The following is a 23,574-nucleotide window of genomic DNA, read 5'->3' as shown; positions in this document are numbered from 1 at the left end:
TCTCCTGTGTCCAACTCTCCTTCCCCCAATCAATCCTTCCCCCTACACACACACATTGCATTTTAGCTTTCTCCCAATGTTTGACCACCAACACTCTTCCCCCACCAGCACCTCCTAACAGATATGACTGCTCCTTCCATTGATGTGCTTCAGCTCTTACCTGTAGTGCTGCAGCTGCTGCTCCAGGAGGCTGAACCGATTCAACTGTTGGATTCATCATTGACTCTGATTGTTGCTCTTCAACTAGTGAGTAAAAACAGGCAACTTCACACACATCTCCTAACTAAAATGTCAGGCATTCTGCCCAATTTCAGTCACTGAGCAACGCTCTGTATTGAAACTGCTTCATTTAACCTCCCCCCTCCCCCCCCCCCCCCCACCCCCAACACCCATAACCACAATCATCACCAACTATTTGATTCTGTATGGGACTGTGCTCAAAAGACAGACGGAACAAGGTACTCCCCAAAAATCACAATAAAAACACGCTCATAGTCCACTGTATGTAAAAAATGGTTTTACATGTTCTTTCTCATGTTTATTTAGGACACAATCCTCCAAGTTGAAAATTCTGCCTGAAGCAGAGTTCAAACCTCAATTATAACACTAGAAGGTGACTAGGTACAAAGAATAGTATCCAAAGTTCAGCTGTATTACTTACATGAGGCCACTAATGATGTTGGACAGTTTGAGTGAACGTGTTGTCTCGATAACTCACTAGTGTTACAGCTTCCAAATGCTGGCATCCAACTGCTCACCTGCTGAAAGTTGGGTGAGAATAACAGGGACATAAAGTTTCAAATAAAACCAGAAAACCACACAGAAAACCATTGAATGGGAAAAGTTTTTTCCCCAAATTCCCTCTAAATACCCTGCCCCTTACCTTAAAACTATGCCCTCTCATGCTTAACTCTTCAACCAAGAGGAGCAGCTATTTTGGATAAATGTGAGGTCGTTCACTTTGGCAGGAAGAACAAAGATGCAGCACGTGTCTAAATTGTGAGAGGTTGGCAAGTGTTGATCTCCAAAGGGGACCTGTGTCATTGAATGCACTGAAAGCTGGCAAACAAGCACAGCAAGCAACTAGGAGGACAAAGAAGTATGTTGGCCTTTGTCGTAACAGGATTTCAGTACGAGTGTGCTGGGGGAGGAGGACATACGGACAGTTAAAATATGGGGAGCAGATGTTTGGCTGACACCCTGAAATTTAAGGAAAGTTGGAGGTAGGAGACCAGCCAGATGTCTGACTTCAACTGTACTGAACATGATAGAGTTATAAAGCATGCAAACAGACCCTTCAGTCATTGATGATACAAATATCTCAGCAAGGTTACCAGCAATCACTTCCCTTGCTTCCCACAAAGTTCTGGGAAACACCTGCTCAGGTCTTACCTGTATACATTTTTAAGAACTCCAGCACCTCCTCTTCTTAGGGTAATATGAACTCTTTTCATGACTTGATTACTCCAACACACTCCTGGAATGGCTCCCAACACCAGCCTTCCATGAACCTAAGAATAGCCAAAAATCTGCTTCCCATATCTTAACTCACACTAAGTCCTGTTCCCCAACATCCTTGTGCTCACTGACTTTAAAATTCCCGTACTGGTTTTTTTAAGCTCTTCATGGCCTTGTCTGGTCTATCATGCAATATATTCCAGCTTCACAACCTTCATAGTTTGTCCTGGATGAAGGAATGGAGGATATTGTTGCCAGGTGTGCAGATGATACATTGATTGGTAGAGGGACAGGTAGTGTTGAAGGAGGAGGGAGGCTGCCGAAGGACTTGGACAGGCTAGGAGAATGGGGGGGAAAAAAGTGGCAGATAGAATACAATTGGGAAAATGTGAGATTATGCACTTTGATAGGAAGAATAGAGCATAGATTATTTTCTACACAGGGAAGGGCTTTGGAAATCTGAAGCACAAAAGGATTTAGGTGTCCTAGTTTGGGAGTCTCGTAAGGTTAAAATGCAGGTTTAGTTGGCAGTTAGGAAGGCAATGTTAGCATTCATTTTGAGAGTGCTACAATATAAGAGTAGGGATGCACTTTTGAGGCTGTATGAGGCTCTGGACAAACCGCACCTGGAATATTGTGAGCAGTTTTAGACCCTCTATCTAGGGAAGGATGTGCAGGGTCAGCATGTATGGAGTGTGGTACAGGACAGGGGTGGTGTATGCATGCATGCACACAATGAGTTAACAAGAGCATTTGGATGCAAATACAAATGTAAGGTCGACGATGGAAGGGTGACCAAGCAAATGCACAGGATTAGCAGGGCTATACATAAGGGTGGTAGATGTATGTATGGAGGGAGTACGGTCAGCAGCATTGTAGGTATATAGGTGCACACGTCAGTGGGGTGTATGTATGTTTGCAGGTACATATGGGGTCAGTGTGGGCATATGCTTGCACACACATGGAGCTTCAAGTTATTTGCATCTGGGCTGACCCTGCCCTGCATGGTAAACAACCCCCACTGAATAGGTGCAGTCCCTATGCACTGTAAGCTCCTGCACCTCCCTGACCACTACCACCTCTGTCTTTCCTCCCCTCCCCACTGACCCCACACACATAAAAAAACTCCCTGGTTAACCACAAAGAACATGAACAGCTCAGATACGAGTTTGAGAGTGCTGGTTCTGATATAAAATATCTTCTCAATTCTGGAAGGCAGGGCAAGATGTGATATACAATAAAGGGGTACAAGGACACCGCTGGGAGGCTAGAAAGGTGACCATTTATTTAAGAACATTTCTAAAGCTCTGCTGATTGATCACTATTCATAACTGTTAGAAATACCTACCCGACTCTGTTCAAACTGCGCATGGCCAGAACCCTGCACTTGAAAGGGAGCAGCAATTGGGATAACATTCCGAAATGCATTGGAATTTTGCATGGAATGAGCTCCTAGAACTGTGAATCAGAAGAGACAGACAATATAAAAGTTACCTTATTAATACCATAATTACCTCTAAATACTTGTTAACAATCTGCAATAATCTGCACCTCTCTAACCAATCTAATTAGAGATATGGGGGAAGTAATTTAGTCCCTAAACCTGTTCTACTATTCAGTGAGTCCTCACCAACCTACAATCTAACTCTGCATGCCCCTCCCCCATCTTTATCCCAATCCATTAAAAAACTTTAACTTTAAACCGAAGATGATTCATAAAAGTTTGTTAACAAGACTTTGATTCAACTGATATTTGCAAAAAAAAAGGAGTTCTAAGCCTTTCATAATTCTTAATTTCACAGATTTGGCTCTTAGGTTTTAATTATGCTGCTTGTCCAAGACTCCTCACCCAATAGAGCTATCTCCTCCATCTGTTCTTTTAATACCTCAAAAATGTCACTTAAGTGACACAGAAACCTTTCAAGTTCCAGAAATATAACCCCAGTTTGTGTAACGTATGCTCAGAATTTATCCTTTGGAGGCCAGGTATCATTCTGTTAAAAGTACACTACCCTTCCTTCAGGATCAATCTATCCTTCCTAAGGTGTGGTGCCCAGAAATTCTCAGGGTAATTTGAAGTGCAATCTAACCTGGACTCTGCTTGGCTGAAGCTTATCTGCTACTTCCTTGTATTTTAGTCCTTCAGATAGAAAGGGAAGCATTTCATTAGGCTTTGATTATTTTCTGTACCTATTCAGGGCATTTTAATGGTGTGTATATAGGAATCACACCCTTTACTTCTCCCTGGCACCCACACCAACAGTCTGTTTGGATCTTCACCATTTCTAGCTTTTTATTTAGATAGCACCTTATTCTATCCATTTTAGATCCATTGTGGTTACCCTTGCATTGTGTACATTTAAATCTATTTGATGTTTCACGTAAGCAATCAACTTCTCCTTGTAGTTTTTTTATGCTTGTGTAATAAATATGGTGATTAGTTGAAGTCCTAGCACAAAGGTCGGATAAAGTTTCTTACAGGATACCGGGACTCATAGCTCCGTTATCCCTAATCTCTGTCTCGCCTAATCAGATCAATGATTCACCAGCAACTCCACCAGCTTCACCTTCAAGCAGCAGCATCTTCTGAACAGTGTTATTGCATGGCTTCTAGAAATAACATCCATTGATATTTTCTCATCCACCGCTTTATCATCTTAAAACTTCAAATTAGATGTATCAGCTACTCCTGGAGTGAACTGTAACTCTGATTAAGTAATCCAAACCCTGAAATGAACTATAACTACTTTAACCTTTATAATACCAGCAATAAACTTTCACTCCATCTAACCATTATAATCTGAATCTCCCTCCTGTGTGCATTTCTACATTGTCTACCCAATCCCCTTTGCTTATTTATACTCACTCATTTGTTTGTATTTAGAGACCCTCTTTCTCAGATCCATTCTCCCAATGTTCTTTAGACAATCTTCCATCAATTCCAAATTATTTGCATCAATCTTGCCAAGTTTCTCCAGTTCGACAATTAAATCTAAGAAGGTCTAACAGATAAAAAGCCTTTGTTAGCTCAGTAACAGATCCCAATCTGGCTGAAGGACAGAAGGAAATCTGCTCAAAAACATAACTCAATTGTGACAGGAGAGGGCAGTCCTGGTAGGAGAGGTTAAATAATTAGGAGAAGTTAAATAGAATAGGCCTAAACTCCCTTGAGTTCAGAGGAATTAATTGAAACAATTAGAATTCTGAGATGGACTGACAAGGTAGGAACTAAGAGAATATCATGGTCTCAGATACGAAGCAAACCATTTAGATCTGAAATGAGAGGCTTTTTCACTCTGAGGATTGGCATTTTTCTTGGAATTCTCTTCCCCAGAGAGTCATGGATGCTCAGTCAATGAATATGTTCAATATTGGGACTAATAGATTTTTGGGCATTAAAGGAATTAAGGGATATAAGAACAGGATGAAAAAGTGGATTTGTTGTAGAAAGTCAGTCTTCCTTATGTTCTTTTGAACAGTCTGATTCCCACTATTGAGGTAAATAATATACAGGTAATTCTTCTATAATTCCACAGTTGCATTCTTGTGTTATCCCGCAGTATAGAAAAATCATGCTTTAGAAACAGTGCTTAAAGTGTTGGCAATGTAATCGCATTACAGCCAAGACACGTTTTAAAAGTTTGTGCTTTAAAAAGTGTCCCTGATTCGTCAATGCCATTACAGCAAACATGTGTGAATGAAACGTGTTATGGCAGAATGACCTGTAGATACATTTAAGAGGAAGCTTGAGATGTACATGAAAGTGAAAGGAAGAGAGGATTATGCTGATAGGACAAGAATGAAGTAAGGTGGGAGGAAACGCACATGAAGCAAAGACACTAGGATGGAGCTGTTGAGCCGAATAACTTATTTATGTGCTGCACCTTCCATGTAATAAATAACTTTGTTTCAACATTTTGTTCAAACCTTATGCCTGCACCATAGAATCCCTACAATGCATAATTCAAGACAAAGCACCCCATTTGTTTAGCACCCCACCTTAAACAATCAGTCCAACACTCGTTGAGAACAATGTGCACCGTCTACAAGATGTATTACAGCAACCCAACAAGGCTCCTTTGACAGCACCTTCCGAACCTATGACCTTCACCTGCTGGAAGAACAAGGACAACAGGAATACGGGAACACCACCACCTTCACGTTCCCACAAGGTCACGTAACGTCTTGACTTGGAACTATATTGCTGTTCCTTCACTGTCACTGAATCAAAATCCTGGAATTCCCTCCCTATATGCGCTCCATTGGCACGAGAGCAATTCAAGAAAGCAGCTCACCATCACCTTCTCGAGGGTAATTAACGATAGGCAATGACAAGACAGCGATGCCCAGATCCTTACAATATTAATTTTAGAAACTAGTTTGAAGGGAAAAAAAAGAGACCGCGAAAGTTTGAAGGACTATAAGAAAGGAATTGTGCTCAGGTAGCTCACTTGATCAAGATATTTGTAATTGAACAAATGGGGAAGCAAATGCTGGATCTAATTCTAGGAAATAAACATGGTGAATGTTGTGTATATACCTTTTCAAAGAATTTTCAAACACTGCCATCTAGGAAGCTAGTCAACAAAACAAAAGCTTTCTGTGATGCAGACCACACAACCACTTATTGCAATACATTTTTTTACTGTGCACCAAAATGGCTACAGTACTCATCTATCCAGTAACTACGATTGTGGTCATCTGGGACCCCACTTGGAATGGTGTTAAAGTGCTCCTGAGGTGCACTCCCTTGTCCTGTGATTATGGAATTTTTTTTAAAAATCCATCAGTTTTGTTAATGAAAGGAAGCTGCAGTTTACATCATTTGGCTGCAATAGTGGAGCTGACAGATTAACCTCCCTGCAGGCTGCATCCATTATCAATGAACTTCAGCCCAGAACACAATGTAGGGTTAACATATTGTAATTACCTTCATTGCTTCCTGGTGGCCTTTTGGTACTTGGCAATGTAATAAAAACAAAATAGATTGCAAATCTTCTTGACAGAGATTTTCGCTGATGTCCGTCAACAACTGCCTGTGTTATAAAGGTGATGACAACCAGTTAGTTATCCTAAATGTGTAGGCCTTGCATTGACTTAAATCCAAGCAATAATTCAAAAATTAATGGAATGTGGGTATTCACGTCATAGAGGCTACAGGTGTACATAATCTTAGTCAGAGTTCTATGTTCAGTTCCAAGCACTATACATAATGGCCTTAGAAGAGATGCCTCACACATACACCAGACTGATACCATTGCAGAAAGGGTCATATTCCAAGTTCAGGTTGGAATTGACTAGCCTGATACTCAAGTATTGAGGATTAAGGAATAAGCAAGCTAAAATGATTCAGATGATTAAAGGAATTTAGCGGGTTTAGCCAACAAACAGTGATGGAGATGCAAGGGAAGGCGTTAAATAGGAAATCAGAGGTGCATGCAATAACAGTAAACTATAATCATGGATGATTTTAATTAAATATACATTGGACAAACAAACCTCACAAAGGCATCGTGGAGGAGGGTTTCCTGGAGTGCGTACGTGATGGCATTTTTAGACAAAACATTGATGAACCAATCAGAGAATAGGCTATTCCAGACCAAATACGACGCAGTGAGAAAGAATTAATTAACAATCTTGTTGTGTGGGGTCCTTTACAGAAGAGCGATCATAACATAACATTTGATTATCATGTTATGATCACTCCATTAAGATGGAGAATAAAGTAGTCAAATCCAAAACTAGATTCATGAATCTACATAAAGGGAATGATAAGGGTATCAGGCAAGATTGGGCAGGGGTGGATTGAGGAACTTTACTAAAGGGATTGCTTTACTAAAGCAATTGATAAGAAATGGTTCATGTATAAAGAACATGCGCATGAATCCAAGATGGCTGTGCAGTAGTGCTCCTGAGCTGCTGCTCATCTATTCAATTCCTTTTCTTTCTGATTTTCTTGTTTGTTTTTCTTGTAAGTTCTTTTAGATTTTTTCCCCCTCTACTTACCTTCTGGAGGGAGCTCAGTCATGGAGGCAGTGGTAGCGATGGGGGGCCCCAGAGCAGGGACTTTGGCGGTCTGCCACTGGGTGGGTTGGCGTGCCCGGACAGAACTCTGTCAGGTGGTGGTGTTGCAGACAGGGCTGGGGGCCCAGAGCAGCACCAGAGCGGGACTCTGGCAGCCTGGCAGTCAGCATCGAGATGGCAGCGCCGAGGCACAGGGATTGAGAGATTGAGCCAAATGTGGGAGAGAGAGGATGGTGTTCAGCGTCGAGACTGCAGCACAGAGGCACAGAGAGATTGCAGCATGGCGATTGAGACAGTGAACCCTCGTGGGGAAAGCCCAGCATGGAGCAACTGCAGGCCCAAGGCTGAAGCCAGAGTGCAATTTGGGACTTTTAACTTTATTTATTGGCTACCTTATACTGACAATAACTACAATATTAAACTTTTAACTGACATCTTTACATTTCTACTTTTTACCTAAGATTTTGTACCTAGGTACCTACGATGGTGCCGTGAATGGTGACATTCTAAACTTTTCTCTGTATTCCTGCATCCCTGTACTGGAGTACAATGACAATAAAACTTAATCCTAATATTAGAAAATTTTAAATTACAACAGTAGAAGAAAGACAATGCTTATGAAAGAAATGAGGGATAGCATGAAATCCATTGAGGAGACACAAAAACTGTGAGAAAAAGCAACAAGCTTGAGGACTGGGAGTATTTTAGAAAAAGCAAAAGAGGATAAGTAGTTTATTCAAGAAGGGGATAATAGAGTTTCTGATTAAAATTTTAGGAAACATAGAAATTGACTGCAAAACGTCTATAAATATGTGAAGAGAAAAAGATTGGTAATGAACGATGTAGGTCCCTTACAGTCAGAGGACAGAGAAATGATAATGGGAAACAAAGAAATGGCAGAAGAATTAAACACATTCTTTGTTTCTGTTTTCACAAAAGATGGCACAAATAACATCCCATTAATTGAAGAGAATCAAAACCAGTGTATGTAGATTTTCAGGAGGTTAGTGGGCAAAATCAAAGCAGATGGGAGAGGGTGTAACACATTGACAAGGATCAAGAAATTGGTTGACAGACGGGAAGCAGATAGTGGGAATAAATGGATATTTTTCTGAGTGACAGGCAGTGACTAGTAGGATATTTCAAGGATCAGTGCTTAAGTCCCAACTATTCACAATATATACATAAATTTGCAGTATAATGTAGCTAAATGTGAAGTTATACATTTCAGTGTGTAAAGTAGAAAGGAAGAATATTATTTAAATGATATGTTGGGAAATGTGGATATACAAAGGGATCTGACTATCCTCGTACACCAGTCAATGAAAGTAAATGGACAGGTACAGCAAGCAAATACAAAGGCAACTGGTAGATTAGCCTACACTGCAAGCAGATTTGAATTCAGAAGTACAGGTGTCTTACAGCAGGGCCTTAGTGAGACCACACCCGGGAGTACTGCATGCAGTTTTGATCTTCCTACCTCCGGAAAGATATACTTGTCATAGAGAAAGTGCAGCGGAGGTTCACCCATCTGATATAAGGGATGGTAGATCTGTCCCATATCGAGAGATTGGATTTACTGGGCCTGGTATCACTAAACTTTAGAAGGATGAAACGGGATCTGATTGAAACTTAGATCATTGAAACGTGAAATTTGGATAAAATTCTAAAACACTACATAGACGAGATGCAGGGAAGATGATTTCCCATTATGGGGAATCTAGTACTGGGGGAACTAAGTCTCAGGATAGATCATTTAAGACTGAGATGAGGGTGCAAAGAGTAGTGAACCTGTGGAATTCTCTGCCACACAGAGTTGCGGAGGCCAAGTCACTGAATATATTCAAGAGATTTCTTTTTTAAGATTTTAAAGACATCGAGGCGTATGGGGAGAAAGCAGGAATATTGCATTCAGATAGAGAAGCAGCCATGAGTATACTGAATGGCAGATGCAGGATTGAAGGACTAAATGGCCTACTGCTGCCTTGAGTTTCCACATTTCTGTGAGTTAAGACAGTACAGTCAGAAACAGAACATATTTCCTTTGGTGGGAAAATCCAGAGCAATGGGGAAAAACGTTAAAATTAGAGCCAGGGTGTTCAGGGGAAGCATGTCTTGATATGAAGGGTAGCAGAAACCTGGAATGCATTTTCCAAAAAGGTTTTTAAAGCTGGGAATCAACTTAACCTAGAGAAATAAAGAATAAGGAACTAAGGCAGGTCAAAAGTATCAAGACACAGATCAGCCATGGTTTAAATGAATGGTAGAAAAGGCTCAAGGGGCTGAATGGCCAGTTTCTGTTCCCACGAAATGACTGACCCTCAAATTGGTCCCATGCTCCATCAAACAAAAACATTAATAACATTTGAGGCCCCATCGCTGACATAAGGTGACATTGAGATGCCAAAACATATAAAAGGTCATTTTAGTACCATAGCCTGGGGAATAAGATTTGCTACAATGCTGATTTACTAGGTGTTATTTATTACACCCTGTCATGGATTAAAGCCAACAAATTGCTTCATTCAGTTGTTACCAAATGTTGTCTGCTAAATCTGGGGAGCAAGAACTGGAGAAGCCAAACTTCCATCACAGGCAATTCATACTCCCATCCCATTACGCAGAGATTGATTTTACCTGTATGAAGATACGTATCCTTTACCACTGTTCAAATGTCTCTCCAAATACTTCACGTCAACTTTCAATCCTTTCAGAACATCAAACCTCTTTATTCGATAAAGCAGTTCACTTAGGAGCTCAAACTTCAGCAGGTTCCGCTTGGACAGGATCTCAAACAGCTCTTTCACTTCCCCAATATTTAAGTAATCTTTCAGAATATCAAGGCACAAAAACACTAAGGTGGCACTTTCATCCTTCGACAGTTTATCAGCTATTTGCAATGCCAGTAGTCTGATATCCGTAGTATTTTGCTTGAACATATTGTTGAATATTGAAGGAAGCAGCCCCAAGAATTCCTTACAGAAAACTGAGATTTCCCCAGCCTATAACATTGTACTGTGACCTCATCTCTGGTGACGCCACTGACTTCTCTTTTCCAGCACAAAACGAAACTCTGACAAAGATCTAAACAAGAAGAAAAATATGAATTAATTAATCACTCATGCTTTTTGGTTTAGAACACACCAAAATGTTGTGCAAGTGTTGTACAACCAACTCTAGATTTAAGAGAAATGTCGTAAGTTCCATTCTAAAGTTGTTCTTGCCCATCTCCTCTCAGTCATGGCTGCAATTCAATATCAACAGCCCATAGCCATCTAGCTCATCAAAGCTTCACTCACATTTCAGACCGACATACACTGCTGAAGCACAGTCAGGAATAATGGTCATTTGGAGTGACGTACAGCAGGTTGAATGATGGCCACAGACCCCAGCCAGTGACAGCAACAAAGGTGGAGAACATTAGCAAGGGGATACATAAATGTTTCCATACTCTTCATTAAGATTTTCGATTCTAGGTTAGACTATTTAATGGATATTATTGAGCAAGCTTAACTGTACACCTAACTCCCACACCTTTTGCCCTGGGAGTGCTTGATGCAGACATTGTGGAGAAATCTTTACCATGTCCTAAATTAGACAGTTAAAATTTAATTAATACTTAACCATGTTCTATTGTTCAGTTCAATCTTTCTCCCTTCCCTCTATTTTGTATTGCTTCAATCTAATCTAATATGTGCTAACTCCCTACACTTCTCCACATCTCCGTTCCTCCCAAATTATCCTCTGCCCTGATTCAGTAAATGCTTACCCCTCTCCCAAAGCTTGTCTCTCCCTAGTGAGAACATTCCTACAGAACAGTAAAGACAGAGTTATTGAACACTTTTAATGCAGAGGTAGAGTGACTCCCTTGTTAGTCCAGAATCTAAGGTTATCAACGGGGCATGAAACTGGGGTTGAAGTCATAATCTGATCAACCAAGACTTTACTGAAAACTGGAGGAGGCCATAGAGGCAAAATGGCCTACTGTTCATCGCAATTTGTATTTCAACATAATATCCTTATCACTAGAACAGCATTCCTGTTTTGTTCTTAACTTTTAAACAGTTAGATTTTCCTCATTTATCCATTTTGGTGATGGTTTGTTTTGTCCCCATCAATACTCATGTGTGGTTATCCTTTCTATTACAATTTTAAATCTATCCCAGCTCCTCCTCCTCTCACTAACAGCTTTCTCAGCAATAACTCAGTAATTGATCTCAGCTCATTCCTCAGAACTATGACAAACCTACAGCTGCCCTACTTCTTGTTGGTATTGATGTTTAACTGCATTCTGCTCAAGGACTCTCAATGACGCACTGCTTCTGTGACAGTGTCTTCTCTGCCATTGCACATTTGAATCTGCTACAAATTGTAGGTCCACCTATCTTGGGTCTGATACTCAGTTCAAAGGGAAACCATTGCCTGGAGAACAAAGAGAGATTTTACTCAACCAGTTTATACTGCTGGGAGCAGCGTGGGGGAAGCATATGGTGTGGAAAGTCCAGGGTGTTCACATCCTCACTGCTGACCTTGTAGTCTCTGCACTATTGGGACATACACATTTTAGACTCTGGCAATTGAAATTTCCCATTTCTCTGCTGTCTTCTTAAACCCATTCTATGCAGCATATGCTTACCATCCTCATAGCGTGAACCCCAGCCTCCCAAGATAATTAACAGTAGACAAGATACATGGCACCAACAGGCCAATTAGAGTCATAGAGATGTACATGGAAACAGACCCTTCGGTCCAAACTGTCCATGCCGACCAGATATCCCAACCCATCTAATCCCACCTGCCAGCACCCGGCCCATATCCCTCCAAACCCTTCTTATTCTTATACCCATCCAAATGCCTTTTAAAATGTTGCAATTGTACCAGCCTCCACCACTTCCTCTGGCAGCTCATTCCATACACGTACCACCCTCTGTGAGAAAAGGTTGCCCCTTAGGTCTCTTTTATATCTTTCCCCTCTCACCCTAAACCTTTGCCCTCTAGTTCTGGACTCCCCCACCCCAGAGAAAAGACTTTGTCTATTTGTCCTATCCATGCCCCTCATAATTTTGTAAATCTCTATAAGATCACCCCTCAACCTTGAGGTTGAGGGGTGATCTTATAGAGGTTTACAAAATTATGAGGGGCATGGATTCCAGGGAAAACAGCCCCAACCTATTTAGCCTCTCTCTATAGCTCAAACCCACCAACCCTGGCAATATCCTTGCAAATCTTTTCTGAACCCTTTCAAGTTTCACAATATCTTTCTGATAGGAAGGAGACCAGAATTGCACGCAATATTCCAACAGTGGCCTAACCAATATCCTGTACAGTCGCAACATGACCTCCCAACTCCTGTACTCAATACTCTGACCAATAAAAGAAAGCATACCAAACACCTTCTTCATTAGCTTATCTACCTATGACTCTACTGTTTGGTTGAACCAGTGATGCCAATGTTTATGGCTCCACTCAAGCCTCTTCCTACATTTCTCATCTAAATCCATTGCCATAAGCCTCTTCCTTCATAACAAGTAAACTATATGTCTTCATAGTAGAAGACAATCAAAGAGTTTTTTTAATTAATTCACAAGGTGTAGGTGTTGCTAGCTGAGCCACCATTTACAGCTCATTCCAAGTTGCCTTGAGAATTTGGTGGTGAGCCACCTTCCTGAACCCCTGCAGTCCTTGTCCTGTAGGATTTGCTCAATGTCATAACGGAAGAAATTCAAGGGCTGTGACCCCCACGACAATAAAGGAATGGCAATATATTTCCAAATCAGGATGATGAATGGCTTGGAGGGGAACATGCAAAGACGTGTTCCCATATATCTGCTGCACTTCTCCTTCTAGATGGTAGTGGCTGTAGGTTTCACAAGTGTTGTCCAAGGAGGCTTGGTACATTTCTGCAGGACATCTTGTAGATGGTGCACACTACTGCTACTGAGCGTTGCTGGTGAAGGGAATGGATTTTTGTGAACGTGGTGCCAATCAAGCAGGCTGCTTTGTCCTAGATGGGATCAAGCTTGAGTTGGAGCTTCAGTCGTCCAGACAAGTGGGGAATATTGCATCACGTTTCTAACTTATGCCTTGTAGATGGTGGATCGGCTTCTGAGAATCAGGAGGTAAGTAGCTCACTGTAAGATTCCTAGCCTCTGACCTGCTCTTGTAGCCACGGTACTTATATAGGGTCATAGAAATGTACAGCATGGAAACAGACCCTTCAGTCCATGCCGACCAGATATCCTAATTTAATCTAGTCCCATTTGCCAGCACTTGGCCCACATCCCTCTAAACCCTTCCTATTCGTATGCCCATCTAGATACCTTTTAAATGTTGTTATTGTACTAGCCTCCATCACTTCCTCTGGCAACTCATTCCATACATGCACCACCCTCTGCATTAAAAAGTTGCCCTTTAGGTCTCTTTTATATCTTTCCCCTCTTGCTCTAAACTTTTGGCCTTCAGTTCTGGACTCCCCCACCCCTGAGAAAAGACCTTGTCTATTTGCCCTATCCATGCCCCTCATGACTTTTTTAACGTCTATAAGGTTACCGATCAACCTCTGACACCCCAGGTAAAACAGCCCCAGCCTATTCAGCCTCGCCCTATAGCTCAAACCCTCCAACCCTGCACCATCCTTGTAAACCCTTTCAAGTTTCACAACATCCTTCCCATAGGAAGGAGACCAGAACTGCACACAATATTCTAAAAGTGGTCTAACCAATGTTCTGCACAGGCACACAACATGATCTCCTAACTCCTATACTCAATGCTCTGACCAATAAAGACAAGCATTCTAAATGGTTTCTTCACTATCGTATCTACCTGCGACTCCAGTTTCAAGAAACTATGAACCTCTACCCCAGCTTGTCTTTGTTCAGCAACACTCCATTTACCATTAAATTTACCATTAAATGTATAAGTCCTGCCCTGATTTGCCTTTCCAGAATGAATTTATCTAACTTAAACTCCATCTGCCACTTCTCGGCCCATTGGCCCATCTAATCAAAATTCCATTGCACTCTGAGGTAACCTTCTTTGTTGTCCACTACACCTTTAATTTTGGTGTCATTTGCAAACCTACTATATCCACATCCAAATCATTTATATAAATGACAAAAAGCGGTGGACCCAGCACTGATTCTTCAATTTCTGGTATGGTAACACCCAGGAACTTGGTAGTGGGGGTGTCACTGACGGTGATACCATTGCAATGTCAAGGCACAACGGTTCAATTCTCTCTTGCTGGAAATGGTTATTGACTGGCACTTATCTATTTCAAATGTTATTTGCAACTTTTCATCCCAAACCCCAAATCTTGCCGAGTTTGTGCTGCATTTGATTGTGGTACTGCTTCCGTATTTCAGAAGTCTTGAATGGTGCTAAACATTATGCAATCGTGAGCAGACATCCCCACTTTTGATCTTACACTGGAGGGAAACACGCTGATGAAGCAGCTGAAGACAGCATCCCAACAATAGTAAAAAATCAAGGGGCAAGTGGGAGAAACTGAAAATAAACAATGTCACTAGAGAAACAGCACAAAGAAAATCAACAGGTCTGAAGGCTGACATGTCTCTGAGACCAACTGTCTCGCATCCTAGGCCATTTGTCCCTTTGGGATTTGTCAGTGTAGTCTCAAACTATACTCTCCTCGTTGCTTTCATTGTTACTGATCTGATTCCAGTATTGCCAGGTATGGAGGAGGCCTTTCACCCCCTCTATTCTGTGCTGTCCCACCATCCACCTCCTTTCCCTGACACTCTAACTTTATGGTGTCATCCCCTGTGCTCTGCCACAAGGTCTAACCATCAACATCTTGATCAATTTAACTTCGTCATCTCCTACAAATACCATCTCCTAGTGTGGGGGGGTGGGGTATCCAAACATCCAGCCTCTCCTCCAGCTCCAGGCCCCGCTCTCTGCTCCAGCCCAGCCCCGCCCCGCCCCAGGCTTTCCTCCAGCCCCGGGCCCAGGCCCAGTCCCCGGCCTCTGTTCCAGCCCCAGCCCCAGCCCCAGGCCCCGCTCTCTGCTCCTGCTCCAGCCGCGGGCCCTGGCCCAGGCCCAGGCCCTCCTCCTGCGGTAGTGGTTAATCGCGGGCCGGATTCCGGGCCTCACACACCGACCTGCCCCGATCACCTGTTCTCGTCCCCTGGAGAAAATGAAAGTGAAAGCATCGCGTTATGATCAAGGCCGGGGCCGGGGCTGGGGCTGGGGCTGGGCCCCGTGCCCCCTCCTCCTGCTCAGCGCCGCTCTCTGACCCCAGGCTCTGGGCGGGCGGATTGTCTGAACATCGTAAAAACATCTCCTCTCCCTCGGAACCGTCTTCATTGTGGTATTTCCTAAACACCATGCCTCACTTACTCCGTCTTCCCACACACAGTATATAGCACATCCCCATCCTTTAAATACTCCCAACCCTCCTGTATCCACATCCCCATTTCCCCAACCCTCCTGTATCTGCATTCCCATCTCTCATATAACCCCAATCCTCCTGTATCCACATCCCCTTCACTCATCCCTATTTCCCCAACACCCCTGTATCTGCATTCCCATCTCTCATATAACCCCAATCCTCCTCTATCCACATCCCCTTCCCTCATATACCCCAATCCCTTTATATATCCCCAACCCTTCTGTATCTACATCCTCTTTCCTACTATACCTTCATCCCTTCTATATCCCCAACCCTCCTGTATTAGCATTCCCATCTCTCACATAATCCCAATCCTCCTGTATCCACATCCCCTTCCCTTATATACCATCATCCATCCATTATATGTTCTCTTCCCTCCCCATCCTTCATATACCCCATCCCTCATATACCCCACCGCTCCTGTATCCACATTCCTCATATACCCCCATCCCTTTACATATCCCCAACCCTCCCCATCCTCTGCTCCTTCCTGTCCCTTTATACCTCATCCCCTCCAACATAGACTCTTCAAATACCAAGTCATGCCCCTCACCTCCACACAACATAGAGAGCTCAGCAGGTACTGTAACATAATGCAAAGATGCTGGAGATCTGAAACAAAAATAGAGATTTGTTCTGAAGAGAGTGGTCAAAATCAAAACTTTAACTCTGCTTTCTCCTACAGATGCTGCCAGCTCAGAATTTTACTGCTTTTGTTTCAGGCACAGTAGCAAACTTCTTGTGTTACTGGACTAATAACCCCAGAGTCCTGAATGATACTCTCTGGAGAGAAGACGACCCAGCCTCCAAGAAAATAAATTCCTCATCTATCTCCTAAATGGGAGAGCCCTTATTTTTAATCCATGCCCCCCAGTTATAGATTCCCTCCACAAATATCCTTGCAGCATCTACCCTCTCAGAATCTTATGTTTCAAAAAGATCATTTTTCATTCTTCTCAACTCCAAACAGTACAGGCCCAACCCAATCAACCTTTCTTATAAGGCAACCCCAAACTAATTATTCTTTGAACAGTCTGCTATGCAAGTGTTACTCCTTAATGAGACCAAAACTATACATGCACAGCTGGGGCAAAACTTTCCCACTGTTATACTCCATCCTCATTGCAATAAAAGCCAATATTTTCATTAGCCTTTGTAATTACTTGCTATTTTGTGATTCAAAGACACCTTGAGGCAAAGGCCACAAGGCTTCCCAATGTTTCACTGGAGGTATTTGTACCTTATCCAATACTGGACATTAAACAAGCAGCCTGACGGCACAGTGGAAAAATCAAGAAAAGTGATAAGACTCCCTATTATGGATCCTGAATTATCTTTTGATGATGTCTCCAAGGAGCAGCAGGCAAATGAGAAATAAGAACGGGCCAAAGGTAACTCGTAGGTGTGAGCACCAGAGAAAACGTCACACACTTCTCAATCAACAAAAAGAACACACGAAACAAGTATCGGGCAGTCACCAGGTGAAAACAGACGATGGGAGCTGATATCAATGCTGAAAAGACTTCAAAAGCAACATGACTGAGCATAAGTGCTGATTCAGTTTATTATTTTATTCTATAAAGACATTTGCTTCTTGTCTCGTACATTGGTTACAGCTCACTGACTGGAAAGGAGAGAGAGAGTTTTACATAATTTCAAAGCTCTTCAGTCTTCATTCATTAGTGATGTCCTCCGTTTTTCTTGGGAGAAAATAGTGCATACTCAACACCCAAAGCCACAACAAATGCTGCAAATCCCCATTTGAAGCCTCGAGAAAAGACATTGATGAAGGTGATAGGTTTACGAAAACCTCCGTTGAACCGCCAGGCTTCATTACTGTTAGAAAAGAAAACAAAGAAAATGGTTTTCAGATTGGATGTGAACTGTTAATTCTGGCATAGTTCACAAAGCAGTCATGTGTACTTTGAACAACTGATGGTCAGGTCTCTAGTATTAACTGAAGGCAAATTTCTCACATGGCATTCGAGTGGGATTGCAGGATTTTGAACCAGCACAAGGCAAGGAATGTCAATAAAAAAAGGCAAATGACAGATTTGTCTGAACCGGCAACAATCCACCTCACTGGAAGTTGCAGGAGAGAGAGGGACAATCATAAGGACTCTGCAGTTGGAGAGGAGAGGATGGGGAAATAAAGATTGCAAATGGTCTGGTTCAGACACAGTCAGATTGGAGAGGAATGGAGTTAGAGATAGAGTAGAACAGCTTGGTGGCTGTCATGTTTACAGATCTATATAAAATATAGGGAGCAGGAAGCAGCGATTCTACTGATTGAATGGTTCAACAGTCTCAATCAGAACATGCCTAACTTGTACTTAACTCCACAAACTTTCTTTTGATCATTTTACACACAAAAGCAATCTTTCTCCTCCAATTTCAATTAATTTTTTTGAGGAATGAGCTCCAAGTTTACACACTTTGTGATTATGATAATATACTTACTGGTTTCACTCCTAAACGAAGTAGAGCGCTCGTTTCAATTTCCACAAGGAACAGTTTTGCCTGGTCAACTCCATGGAATGCCAGCAGTCTTGTCCCTGCCTGAACCAGAAGCTACCAGTTTGTATTCCCACCCCAGGATTAGATTGTCAAGAAAGGGGAGCCAATAACGTGCCAGTTACGATGAGTACCAACCCACAAATCCTTCCAACACATGCCAATGGTAGATAGTAAGACTGGGAAGTGAACCTAGTTGGTCATGGGATGGAAAGAAATTGGAGCCTCAACCATGGTTGTCATTAGCTCCAGCCTACAACATGTAAATGTGCATTTTGCCAACGCTGCACTGACTCCACTTTGCTCAGATAGCCGGATGGTTGTTGTGTTAGTGAAATGGAGTTTGATTCTTGTTCTGATGGGGGCAAATTCAGGACCTGCCTCCTTCCTGCACTCATGGCAGAGATGGTGACTTTGTGGGTCAAATCTGCCTTCAGGCAGAGAACTTAAGAACATCCTTTTAACATTTTGAACTAAATTAGATCACTTGTCAAAGTTGTTGTGGTTCTGTTCGCCGAGCTGGGAATTTGTGTTGCAGACGTTTCATCCCCTGTCTAGGTGACATCCTCAGTGCTTGGGAGCCTCCTGTGAAGCGCTTCTGTGATGTTTCCTTCGGCATTTATAGTGGTTTGAATCTGCCGCTTCCAGTTGTCAACCGGTGGAAACATCCCAGAAGCACTTCACAGGAGGCTCCCAAGCACTGAGGATGTCACCTGGACAGGGGACGAAACGTCTGCAACACAAATTCCCAGCTCGGTGAACAGAACCACAATGAGCACCCGAGCTACAAATCTTCTCACAAACTTTGAACTTGTCAAAGTGTAAATTCAAAGGAACACAATCCACGTTTACTAAACTGGCCCTCAGATTGTGCCAGTGTCATTGTGAATCAGCTCTGCATCTCCTGCCTGTGCTGTAGTGTCCTGAATTCACATGAAGTCTCAGCAATCCTGTCTACAGCATTTAGTTTATTCTACACAAAGTACTAACCTCCTGTTTGCTCACTCATGTCCTATTAATGCAGACTCACACCATGTCCTATCTCTACACCGATCTTGCTTTCTAACTTCAGGGACAAAGTGGTTTGTGAGCAGTCAGGGACAGCAGCAACATAAGCCACTGTTATGGTCACACGTTCCAACACCCAGGGCATGATTAGCAAAGTGATTATCAAATAGCTGGACTTGCAGAGACCTGCCTCTGCCAATAGCAACACTAATCTGACAGGAATCTGTTCTAGGAGTCACCATTACTGGAGAGATTTTATCTCAAACATTTAATGATTTAGCTAGGATGGCTTCTGTCTTTTCTGATTTTAGATTGCACACGCGATAGAGCGAGAGCGCGCGCAAGAGTGAGTGGATGGTGGTGTAGTCTAATGTCACTGGACTAGTAATTGTAACAACTATCACTGGCAATCACTAAAAGCCCATTTGGTTCATCATTGTCCTTTAGGGAAGTAAATCTGCAGTGCTTCTCTGGTCTGGTTCCAGTCCAATGGCATTGTAATTCACTGTCCTCTGAAATGGCCTAGCAAGCTCCTCAGTTCAAGAGAAATTAGGGATGAGCAACAAAAGTTGACCTTGCCAGCAACGAGAACATGAAATTATTTTTTTTTAAAAAACAACTTCCAAGCTTTCATAATTCACACATGTACAAAGTTGCTCTGTTCATTCCCAACTGGGGGACAGACAATAATAAATCCACATCTGTGCCCACGGAACTCCTGAGTATCAAAGCCAAAGCTCTCCATGGGCTCTGCTGGGTTAGCTGGTATTAGGAATGAAAAACTGGCCAAACGGCCTCAGCTCGAAGTGAGAAAATCATTCGGGGTTCCATGTGCTGATGACTGTTGTAGCAATGCCATGTTTAAAGCTTAAATTTTGAGTGAGGTCAATACTAACCTTGATAATGGTTGGTCAAGACTGACCTGGGTGAGACACCAGAATGAGCTGGCGAATTCATTCATGGGTTAGAAATTCACCAGCTTGCCTGGCAAGAGGCAAAATGAAATTCTCAGTCCTCTCAAGCCAGCAGTGAATCAGCAACCAGAGCTGATCATTACATGCTGCCAGGGATAGAAACATCAACAACTGCTCACAGCAGCTCAGTAATCAGCACCCTGACTGAAAATTTTCCAAATAAAAGTTCAATATTATTATAGTCAATCATAATCTAGAAACGTGCACACCTAACAGAATAAAAGAACCCCAGTTGGCACCACCCACAATATCCATTTATACTCTCCACTACCGAAGCACAGCAGCAGCAGCACTGCAGCAACTCACCAAGATTCTCTTGACATTTTTCAAATCCACAACCTCTACCATCTAAAGGGACAAGAGCAGCAGACACACAAGAACACCACCATCAGCAAGTCACTCATCATTCTGACTTGCAATATATTGCCATTCCTTCACTGTCACTGGGTCAAAATCCCAAACCTCCAGTCCTTACACCATTAAGAATGCATCTACATCCCAAGTATTGCAACAAGGATATTCTCTACCACCTTCTGCAAAGGCAATTAAAGATGGACAATAAATGCTGGCCTCGCCCACACTATCCAAATCCTGTGAAAGAATCCAAAAAAAGATTGAAAAGCAGAGAACGTATGCTAAACTTCATTGGAAGTTCAACCAGATTACACAAAGCCACTGTACAGATTTCTGCTCTCCACGTTATAAGGGCATAGACGCACTGGAGAGTCTGAAAAAGAGATTTGCAAGATTCTACCAAAAAGGGGTAATAACCACTGGTAAAAATCAAAGTAAGATGTTTTTAAGATTTTAATTGATTAGCTGTGGAGAAGACCCAAACTAAGAAATATGAAGAGAAGAATAGAATAGAATGAGTGCAGTGAAAAGTTTGTAAAGTTGCCTCTCAACATTATCTTAAGTACATATACTTTAAGTATTGTTACAGAGTTTAAAAAAAAAGGTGAGCATGGAAGAGAGCTATAAAAGTCCAGAATGATAATAGAAAGTGACCATAATGTACTTAAGCTCCAGTTCCTCTCCAACAGGAGTCTGTGCCAGCTGGCCCCAGAACAAGTGGCCACACTGCCTCCACGTGCCAGCCTCCCTCCGGGACTGGCCTGGGCCGTGCCCATTCTGCTGCCACTCTAGATATAGCCTGCTCCGCCATCCCTCCAGGAGTCAGCCCACTTGCTATGCCGCAGGACTTGACATGTGCTCACTCTGCTCTGCCGCAGGACTTGACATGTGCTCACTCTGCTGCCAATTGTCTCAGCCTATGTGCTCTGCTCCCTCCTGGGTTCTGGTCATGACCCATCATCTCCCTTGACTGTACTCTCCAGGTAGGGCAAGACAGGGCAGTGAAAAGTTTGCAGGGAGTGAGGGAGGAGCGGTGCTGGAGAGAAAAGAAAGCTATAAAGAGGAGAAAAAAAAATGAAAAGGAACGGGCGAGCAGAGGACCTCTGACTGGAGCCACCTCACTAATCAATCCAAAAGAGAATTTATGAGTAACATCTTTACCAAGAGAGCAGTAAGAATGTGGAACCCGGTTCCAAAGGGAAAGGATGAGATATTTAAGGAGAAGCTAGATAAGCACAAGAAAAGGAATGAAAAGACAGATAATGGGGTTAGAATAACATTGTGTGGGAGGACACTTGGGTAAAATATAAACACTGGCACAGAGCAGTTCAGGCAGTGCCAAAACACTTCACAGCCAATGAAATAAATTTGAATTGTAGCTCCTGTTGTAACGTACACATGACTGCCAGATAGTACACAGCAAAAAAACCCCACTACAGCAATTAAACCATCAGAACCTGTTATCTTTCTCAATGGTTTTTGAGGGCTAAACATTGGCCAAGACAGGGTGGATTACTCTCTTTTAAAATAGTGCCTTGGGGGAGGATACAGTATTTTATATTCCTACAATGAGACAAATAAGGCTTCAGCCTAACACTACATCTGGAAGACAGTGCAATGGACATTGAGATTGGAAATAGGAAGTTGCAAGGACTTTTTTTCTTTCCTCTGATTCAGGGGTGAAAGTGCTGCCCCTGCGAGCCAAGTCGGGGGATGGGGGGGCAGAAAGTGGAGGGGCAGATTATTCTCACGGGAGGCAAGACCAGCAGAACAGGATGCCTGTGAAGCTGTTTCTAAAGAAGGGTTACACATTGGCTTCTCCAACTCCTGATGCTGCCTGGCTCACCGTGTTCTTCCAGCCTCCTGCTTGTCTGCCTTGGATTCCAGCATCTGCAGTTTTTTTTGTCTCGAACCATTTCGGAGGGCAGGTTAACATCAGGGGTGAGGGGTCAGGGATGGAAGGTTTCTTCCCCTGAAGGGGACCTGGGTGAACCAGCGGGAATTTTAACAACAATTCACAATTATCAGTCACGGCTACCACTGCACTACCATTACAGCATCAAATATAGTACTTTCAAATAAACCTGTTGGACTATAAGATGGTGTCATGCCATTTTTAAGCTCCCAGCGCCATTTATGGGTTTTCAATTCCAACAGCCCCGTGTCCCGAGCCCCGTGTCCCGAGCCCCGTGTCCCGTGCCCCGAGCCCCGTGCCCCGTGTCCCGAGCCCCGTGTCCCGAGCCCCGTGCCCCGAGCCCCGTGCCCCGAGCCCCGTGCCCCGAGCCCCGTGCCCCGAGCCCCGTGCCCCGAGCCCCGAGCCCCGAGCCCCGAGCCCCGAGCCCCGTGTCCCATGCCCCATGCCCCATGCCCCATGTCCCATGCCCCATGTCCCATGTCCCATGTCCCACTTCACCCACCGGGCCCATGGGTCGCTCAGGCCTCGTCTCCGCAACCTCTCCTGCACCAGTTCCAGCGGGGTCCCCTCGACCTTCCAGCTCCGGGTGTCCGGCAGCTCCGGGCCCGTCCCCATGGCGAGTATGTGCCCTCCAGCTGACCCGGAAACAATGATACACCGAGTGACCCGGAAACACCACCCACACACACCCTCCACTCCGCCTCGCCCCGCCCACCTCCACCACGTGAGCATTCCGCCTCCGCGCTTGCGCACTCAGTTGAATCGGATCAGAGACAGAGGAGGGGGGGGGGGATTGGAGACCTGGATGGGAGACTGTGGGTGGCTGGATTAAAGTAGGGATGGGGGCGAGGAAGACACGAATGGTGAACGGGAATAGGTGAGAGGAATAGGAATGAGGAGGTGGATAAAGAATG

General features: G+C 43.3%; 2 protein-coding genes across 5 annotated transcripts in view; both read right to left on the bottom strand.

Annotated features, from left to right (window-relative positions):
* The window catches only part of LOC140481865 (CASP8 and FADD-like apoptosis regulator), a 30,710-nt gene extending 14,846 nt beyond the window's left edge, over positions 1–15,864 (bottom strand). Inside the window, exons 1-7 of one of the 4 annotated variants that reach the window (XM_072578443.1) lie at positions 15,844–15,864; positions 10,120–10,566; positions 6,389–6,494; positions 4,325–4,460; positions 2,807–2,916; positions 662–761; positions 161–243 (exon numbers count right to left, since the gene is read on the bottom strand). In XM_072578443.1, the coding sequence (XP_072434544.1) occupies positions 161–243; positions 662–761; positions 2,807–2,916; positions 4,325–4,460; positions 6,389–6,494; positions 10,120–10,421 (837 nt within the window). In that variant the 5' untranslated portion in view covers positions 10,422–10,566; positions 15,844–15,864. Of the gene's footprint in view, positions 1–160; positions 244–661; positions 762–2,806; positions 2,917–4,324; positions 4,461–6,388; positions 6,495–10,119; positions 10,567–15,605; positions 15,762–15,843 lie in introns of those variants that run through there. The other 3 variants (XM_072578444.1, XM_072578441.1, XM_072578442.1) reach the window with 3 other exon arrangements.
* Positions 15,865–17,435: 1,571 nt separating this feature from the next.
* On the bottom strand, positions 17,436–23,333 carry ndufb3 (NADH:ubiquinone oxidoreductase subunit B3). The gene is made up of 2 exons (XM_072578440.1): positions 23,163–23,333; positions 17,436–17,731 (listed from the first exon to the last, which is right to left on the bottom strand). The coding sequence occupies exons 1-2, from the start codon at positions 23,273–23,275 to the stop codon at positions 17,575–17,577; spliced, it is 270 nt and encodes an 89-aa protein (XP_072434541.1). The 5' UTR covers positions 23,276–23,333; the 3' UTR covers positions 17,436–17,574.
* Positions 23,334–23,574: the final 241 nt, after the last annotated feature.

Source organism: Chiloscyllium punctatum, chromosome 10 (assembly GCF_047496795.1).
Source record: "Chiloscyllium punctatum isolate Juve2018m chromosome 10, sChiPun1.3, whole genome shotgun sequence".
In the NCBI taxonomy this organism is placed as follows: Eukaryota; Metazoa; Chordata; class Chondrichthyes; order Orectolobiformes; family Hemiscylliidae; genus Chiloscyllium; species Chiloscyllium punctatum.
This window is presented reverse-complemented; position numbering and strand designations above follow the sequence as displayed.

What these genes read in the sequence shown, in the direction of transcription:
- ndufb3 (XM_072578440.1), bottom strand. Translation starts at nt 23,275, where the DNA reads ATGGGGACGGGCCCGGAGCTGCCGGACACCCGGAGCTGGAAGGTCGAG. An exon ending in CTGAGCGACCCATGGGCCCG is followed by an intron (nt 17,732 to 23,162) that starts GTGGGTGAAGTG and finishes CTTTTCTAACAG; the next exon opens with TAATGAAGCCTGGCGGTTCA.